Source organism: Mauremys mutica, chromosome 8 (assembly GCF_020497125.1).
Source record: "Mauremys mutica isolate MM-2020 ecotype Southern chromosome 8, ASM2049712v1, whole genome shotgun sequence".
Classification (NCBI taxonomy): domain Eukaryota; kingdom Metazoa; phylum Chordata; order Testudines; family Geoemydidae; genus Mauremys; species Mauremys mutica.
Genome location: NC_059079.1, coordinates 48,677,931 through 48,685,680, shown reverse-complemented (window position 1 = coordinate 48,685,680; position 7,750 = coordinate 48,677,931). Strand labels below are relative to the sequence as shown.

At 40.3% G+C, this 7,750-nt stretch overlaps 1 protein-coding gene across 1 annotated transcript; it reads left to right on the top strand.

Annotated features, from left to right (window-relative positions):
- Positions 1 to 1,058: 1,058 nt before the first annotated feature.
- RGS2 (regulator of G protein signaling 2) lies at positions 1,059 to 5,541 on the top strand. The gene is made up of 5 exons (XM_045027397.1): positions 1,059 to 1,262; positions 2,595 to 2,696; positions 2,807 to 2,868; positions 3,769 to 3,935; positions 4,468 to 5,541. Exons 1-5 carry the CDS (start codon positions 1,156 to 1,158, stop codon positions 4,660 to 4,662), a joined length of 633 nt encoding a protein of 210 aa, XP_044883332.1. The 5' UTR covers positions 1,059 to 1,155; the 3' UTR covers positions 4,663 to 5,541.
- The last annotated feature ends 2,209 nt before the right edge of the window (positions 5,542 to 7,750 follow it).

The window sequence follows — 7,750 nt, the reverse complement described above, 5'->3', positions numbered from 1 at the left end:
TTTCCATCTTTCTTTTGTAAGGGAATTTGAATCTGGCTTTAGAATCCTCCTCTATTTTTTCTAATGGGCTGTGCACACTCAAAAGAATTGGCTTCTTGGAAAACAAAACGTTTTTAGCATATAGGTTGTTATAAAAATGAATTTCCAATGTATAGAACTGAACATAAACCTGTTGCCTAACCCTCACCAGGTACTAGAGACAATTAGCCCCTTCCTATGCCAAGTCCCCTAAAAGACTTTCAGGCAAATATTAGAACAAGAACAAGCACAGGTTGTACAAACATTTCCAAGTGCAAAACTTTTTGCAACACTGGAACTGTAACCTTTTAGTCCCAAAGGAATAATGTTAGGAATGCAGATGGTTCAGCAGCGATCCTGGTACATCTTCTCCTTACCAAGGGTAAACTGATGAGAAATATGAGGCATTGCTTAGCTTAGCTGGCATTTTTAAAATGAATGGTAGAACACTAGCGAGACAATGCCAGACTACTTTCAGACTGCCAAAAGTGCAGTAGCAAATCTTATTTTGTTAGCACTATTGTTGTTAAGATATTAATCCAGTAATAGAAATGAATTAATGTGCTTAGCCCTTTTCAAGGTATATTTTCCTTTTGCAGGCTGGGGTGGGGCCACGGGGGTAACTTTATAAGCACAGCAGCTAGACCCCCTTGCACTATTACTACCTATTATCTTTCTCTCCGTGTCGGATAATAAGCCAAGTCATTGATCCTACACTTCTGTCTTCAAATGTGCAGGGCATTCAAGCTCTGTGCATGCACACACAACAGCCCCCACCCCACCCCACCCCAAAAAAAGAGCTCTCCAACTTGCTGGAATCTGCAGTCAGGCAGTTGCAGGAACCAGACCGGTTTTTTGCAAGAGAAGACTGCATAAAGCAAAAGGGAACACTGCGTCAGCACTGTACTCAGTGTAAAAGCCTTTTAAGGACGTGACAGGGGAGTGTGCTTTGGTGTGCTTCCCCACAAGCAAATCAGCGTGCTCAGGAGGTATAACCGAAACCCAACCCATTCCCCTACTGCCTTCTATAAAGAGAGGCTGCCTTTCTCGCTCTTCAAGTTCAACTTCTGAGTGAAGGAAAGGCTGCTGCAGTGGCTGGCGGATCAGCGATAGACCCTGGGATAAAACAAAAGAAGTATGCAAAGTGCAATCTTCTTTGCTTTTCAGCACAACTGTGGACAAATGGAGAAAACTCCCAGCAGCTGCCAAAACGAGGAGAAGAAAGGAAAGATGAAGAGAACTATGTGAGTTTATATATTTATAGCAGGTCTAATTCATATAAAGAGCCACCCTTTGCTTTCAGAACAATGATTCAAACTAGGGAGGTTGCATCTCAGTAGGGAAAAAAGAGAAACTATATTATTCCTTAAGCTATTTGACAGAGTTGACTTTTTAAAAAAATCACTTTGGGTGCAATATGTGAGTAGTGCAAGAGAGGGTTAATTTATGTATTTGATGTCATCAGGAGTTTTTAAAAATGGAGAAATATCTCCACTGCAAAAACCCTGATGTGCAAAAAATCTTGTATTTGCTGAACTAGTCCTTTGATGAGAAATGTAACTGTCAGTGGCAGTTCAGAAAGAATGTAGATCTTGTGCAGAAATGGTTTATTTCAGTTCATGTTTGAGTGGTAAAAATGTAAGCACATTTTCTCCCCATTTGTTGTTCACGTAGCAAGCGGTGCAATTTTGCATTGGATTGGTGTCTTCAAATGGCTCTGTCATTTAAACTTTTTTACAGGGTTTGCTGCTTGCCAAAGCAAAACAAAAACAAAAAAATGTGAAAATCTTTCATTATTATATTTATAATGAATATTCTGTTTGCACTGTCTGGATAAGACATGATATTTACAATGTAAGGGACAAAATTATTCTGCAATTCCCGTTTCATATAGAGACTAGTGGAGATGATTTTGTGCTGCAGCTCCTGCAGTTTAATCTCGCCTGTTCTACAGATTTTACCATGTGGCCCTAAACTGGAGTATCTTCCACACTGAAAATATATTCTTTTAGATTGGGGAAGATCCAGTTTTTGGCTCTTCCAAAAATTAGGCAGGAAGAGATTAAATCTCCAAATCCATATTGATGCACAATTGAAGAGGGTTTTCTAAATATCTGAGCACCCGGAGGCCCCCGCCCAATAGTTTTCACTCAGCTAAAACTCCCATTGAGCACAGACAACCGTAGTGGGTTCCTAGGGGAGAACAGAGGTCAGTGTGCTGTGTTCCTCACATACAGAAGCAGACGTCTGGTTATGAAATTCATAGATGCCTTAGTTACAATTAGTCACTTTCCAGTCCCTGTGAGCTCTCTCTTGCTCCAGTCAGTGGGGAAAAAACTGCTGTTGACTGAAATAGAAGGATTGGGTCCTATTTTTTTGAAATAGAAAAAGATTTGGGGCTTAATCGCACAGTTATTAAGCAGGCAAAACTACCATCAACTTCAAGGGCAATTTTGCATTCTCTTTATAGACTGCAGGATTAGTCCCATCTCTGGTCAAAATGTGCAAAGCTGGAAGGATAGTTTCAGTTAACTCATTTTAATGTATTTCCCCCCCTCTTCCTCTGTCTCTTCTAGCATTAAGGACTGGAAAACAAGGTTGAGCTATTTCCTGCAGAACTCTTCCACTTCTACAAAAACAAAGTCCAACAAAAAAGGAAAGCAACATACTTACTTCAGGTAACTTAAATATACAGATTTCACTCAAATGAATCTCAAATATTTTAACATGCAAGGAACAGAAATATATGCCATGCAAGCTAACTAATGTTCTCCGTCCTTTTATATAGACCTTCTCCTGAAGAAGCCCAGCTGTGGTCAGAAGCTTTTGATGAACTTCTAGCTAATAAATGTAAGTCAGCCTGAAAAGAGTAACAAATCAATGTAAAAATAGAAACATGTTATGGTCTTGCTGTAGGTTTTTGTAATAGAAAAGGCTACTTCAGATAAGAATAAGCAATGGTTTTCCATGTACATCAGGATTATGAATTGCCCTTTGAACCTCATGCATGCAGCTTGATCTTGGTCTCAGACACTTCTATTTTAAACAACACAAAGCCCCACTTCATAAAAAGTATGTTCTTTATCAAAGATTTGTATGCACTTAGAAATCCACTCCAAGACAAATCTTTGTTCCAGTGCTATTAGAAATATACACATTAAGCCACTGTGGGCTTGATCCTGCAATGGAGTCAATGAGAGTTGAATCCTCTGTGGGTTTTACAGCCGCTCTGCAAAGAAAACCACTTAATTGCTGAACCAAAAAAAAAATTATATCAGCATTTAATAATCAACTTTGAGTCACTCTTTCCATTGCAAATGTCTTCCAGCGATTTATAGCTCTGTTGTAAATATTTACTCCAGTCTAAAGGTTAATATACTAGAACTCAGATCTGGAGAGAAACTGTATAATGAAGAGTTTTGTTTTATGGTTGTTGGGTTTTTTGTTTTGTTTTGGTAAACCTAGCCATATGTTAAAGGAAGTATGCTGACTTTACGTGGTTTTCATTTTTTGCACTTTTCCTTCAAAAATAGCTTCAGTTATTCAAAAAGAAAGTCTGGCAAACTGTGGGAGCCTAAATATATACTTTATATACATATACATAGGCAATTATTGAAAGTGTCCTGACAGCTCTGAAAGAAATACGAACACTGAGAGCAGATATATTTTTGGTAGGGAAAGACTATTGCTAAATGCAAGATTCCTGGAATATTTTCACCTCATACATTTCTCCCTTTTCTTGCTCCCCAGATGGTCTTGCAGCTTTTCGAGCTTTTTTGAAATCAGAGTTCTGCGAGGAGAACATCGATTTCTGGCTGGCCTGTGAGGACTTCAAGAAAATCAAGTCACCTCAGAAGCTGATATCCAAGGCTAAAAAGATCTACAATGAATTCATTGAAAAAGAAGCTCCCAAAGAGGTAAAAAAGCTCTCTGAAATTCCCACCCCCACGTCCACCATGGGCCCATGTTTTGAAATTTTGTTGCCCAAAATGCATTTATGCCCCTGAAAGCTGATTATTAACATCCAGATATTACCTTGATATCATAATTTATTTATCCCAGTTTCCCATGTTGGAAAATTGGGCCAGCAGTATTTTCACAGAGATTCTGGATCAGATCTTCAGCCTGGGTACATCAGCAAAAGTCATTAAAGTCTACAATGTATTTAAAGAGCATCAGCATTGAAATACGATTGTCATCATTTGAGTCTTTTCAGTTGCCCTGTAGTGCAATACATTATAGAAAATGTTCCTCATTACAAAACTATGGATTTTATCTTGCTTTCTTCTGAAGGAGGAGGCCTTCAGGAGCTTCACTGGGAGCTTTGTCTGCCTCAAGGCTGCAGTATTAGGCCCTTAGTGTTAATGAAATCTCACTTTTATCTAACTTGTCTATGGTATTTGCTTGAGGTGAACACTCTCAGTAACACATTCCCGCATTCTATTTCAGATAAACATAGACTTTCAAACCAAGAACATGATTGCCCAGAATATCCAAGAAGCAACACACACTTGCTTCAGTGCTGCACAGAAGAGAGTCTACAGCTTGATGGAGAATAACGCGTACCCACGATTTTTGGAGTCTGAATTCTATCAAGAACTGTGTAAAAAGTCACAGATTACCAGGGAGCCTCAAGGGACATGAACTCTGGAGGGAAGTGAAGTGGAAAATTCTGTTTCACCTGCTAAGGAAGAAGGCCATGTGTCCTAGCAGCTCCATAATCTGAAAGACTGAAATCCTGAATGTACAGAAGGTTTGCCCAGATGTAGTGGGAAAAAATGGACAGAAATATAGCCTAAGCTGGTTTACAGTTGAGTGGTAAACAGTGATGTTAGAGGCCTAGGAATGGAGCCAGGAAAGCTGCTGGCCAGTGTCCAGGGATGATGCATTTTCCATCAGTGAACAGTGCAGAGAGAAGGTATTTCCATGCATTATCATAGCACTGTACATTGTCAGACTCCTTTTGTCACACTGAGAGCATTGATACTGTAGGTCAGATAAGATCTGCCTCTTTTAAGAGTAAACAAGCTCTGAGGCAGCACAGTGTAATCAAACATTTCTGGGAATTTGGACAGCTTTGAATAATTGATTGCATTTTTTTTTCCTAAACAACTGGTGGTATGTTATCACTCACTCACTTCTTAATACTGGTTCAGCTAACTAAAAATTTCCCAGCAGCAAATAGATGCATCAGTCTTCCATGTGACACTAAACACTGTCACTGTATAACGCACAGAGATAAAGAGTGATACATTACACCTCTTTGGAGCAGAAGATGCTGAGTAGCTAACTACACTATCCAGGGCCAAATTCTGTCAGTGGGGCTGCATGCAGTGAAAGTAAGGGCAGAATCTGGCCCATAGCAAACAGGAGCTGTATAATACTATGTTATGTAGACTAAGGCAGTGTTGAACACTCCTATTTATGCCAGGAATGCCACAAATCCTGTCCTGAGGACAGCAAAACTTCAGGGAAGTGGTCTTTGAATTTTTTTTTTTAATAATAAATTATTTTGGTACAAGATTTCTCTGAGTATATATTTTTTTGCTTCCTAACAACTTGTCTTGCCTATACTCCATATATTAAAAATAAATAAATTAAATCATAGAATATCAGGGTTGGAAAGGACCTCAGGAGGTCATCTAGTCCAACCCACTGCTCAAAGCAGGACCAATCCCCAACTAAATCATCCCAGCCAGGGCTTTGTCAAGCCTGACCTTAAAAACCTCTAAGAAAGGAGATTCCACCACCTCCCTAGGTAACCCATTCCAGTGCTTCACCACCCTCCTAGTGAAAAAGTTTTTCCTAATATCCAACCTAAACCTCCCCCACTGCAACTTGAGACCATTACTCTTTGTTCTGTCATCAGGTACCACTGAGAACAGTCTAGATCCATCCTCTTTGGAACCCCCTTTCAGGTAGTTGAAAGCAGCTATCAAATCCCCCCTCATTCTTCTCTTCTGCAGACTAAACAATCCCAGTTCCATCAGCCTCTCCTCATAAGTCACGTGCTCCAGCCCACTAATCATTTTTGTTGCCCTCCGCTGGACTCTTTCCAATTTTTCCACATCCAATCTAGCTACACAAGATACTATCCAGCAATGGTCAGATAGGCAGGGGAGAACATATTGGGAATGGGTGCTATTCTATAGCAACCGTTCCATTCCAAGTGGGATCTTAACTCCTAGTACTCGATAAGACTAGCATAAAGCTCTTAGGATAAGAACTGGCAGTGTCCCCAAAACAAAAAAAAAGGCAGGCAGGCATGCAAGCTTGATTAGTGCAAAGAAAAGCCTCCCAAAGTTTGCAAGACCAAGGAAAGCTTAAAAAACAGTGGAGAAATAAAGCACGCAAAAGAGAAAATGATACTCCTCCCACCAGCCTTAGCTGAAACAACTGGTAGGCAATGTGCCCCACAGATGAGGCACACATATCGCTGGACATGGCCACAAATCTCACAGATGGATTTGCCAGTTAGAAAAGACCAGTCTGTTTCCATTTTTTAAATGGATCACACACCTTTACTTATTGGGGCTGGAGGAGAAACAGGTAACAGCATTATTCCTCCATCAGGTCAGATGAGTCTGCACTTGAAAAATTAGTACCCGCATTTTAGCAACAGCACAGCTGCAAGTCTGCTACTTCAGACAAGGCCTAAGGGATCTGACCCCCAGATCATGAAAACCTGCTCAGAGCAGGCTTAAGTGACAGAGGTAAAAACACATCAGCTTTGGGTAGGCCAGTATTTACATTGTTGCTAGCAGCAATACAGCTGTACGAGTGTTGTCAGGTGGGTACTAATTTTTTCTAGTATTGACAAAGTAGTCAGTGGAGTCGACAAAAATATCACACACACGCACAATGAGCAACAGCAATTTTGTCGGCAGGAGAGCGCTCCTGCCAACAAAATGAGGTTCACACCAGCACTTTTCGTCGGTAAAACTTCTGTCGTGCAAAGTTTCAGAAAGTTCAATGAATAGAAGATTGTTGAGGGCAGAATAAATCTGGACAAGAAGAAGAAGTTTGGAGATAAATGTGAGAAGGGAAGGACAGGCAGTAGAAACAAATGAAACTGAGCAGCATATTCAGAAGTCTTGAGGTCTTTCTGAGTGTAGCCTTCATTAATTTGAGATCTACCATTCTCTCACTAGAAGGGAAAAACTTACAATGGCAGCAGGCCATAAAAGAGACCCAGTCTGGGAATATTTTAATTAATTTCCTCTACCTGTGGTTCAGACAGGCTTGCGTGCAAAATGCAAACAGTGCAACAAAGAAATGCAAGGCCTGGCTGCCCAAATGAAACAACATCTTGAGAAGTGTTCCTTCTCAGGAGAAAGCTGTGTTGAAGACAATGAAAGGAACATGTCTGAACATTCAGGATCTTCAGGTTGGTAACAACCAACAAGAATGCACTTTTATGTAGAAATCCATGATTAAATCGAGTCCTGACTAGTGATATAAATCATGATTTAAATCAAATCCACCCTGGTGTACCCACATTACAAAACCTTTAGTAAAATAGTTGGGTCTCATACACACACACTCTCCCTCCCTCCCTCCAACTGCTGCTGTACCGGTCTGCTGTGGGAATCCAACAGTACCTATTCAACAGTTCCTAGAACAACCCCATTGGACAGAGAGCAATGTGGACATTAGTAAAGTATGGCAATACCTAAAGGGCATTCTGGGAGATTGCTATTAACATCCTCATATCCCTTGAGAAATAATTGAA

What these genes read in the sequence shown, in the direction of transcription:
- RGS2 (XM_045027397.1), top strand. Translation starts at nt 1,156, where the DNA reads ATGCAAAGTGCAATCTTCTTTGCTTTTCAGCACAACTGTGGACAAATG. An exon ending in TGAACTTCTAGCTAATAAAT is followed by an intron (nt 2,869 to 3,768) that starts GTAAGTCAGCCT and finishes CTTGCTCCCCAG; the next exon opens with ATGGTCTTGCAGCTTTTCGA. An exon ending in AAAAAGAAGCTCCCAAAGAG is followed by an intron (nt 3,936 to 4,467) that starts GTAAAAAAGCTC and finishes ATTCTATTTCAG; the next exon opens with ATAAACATAGACTTTCAAAC.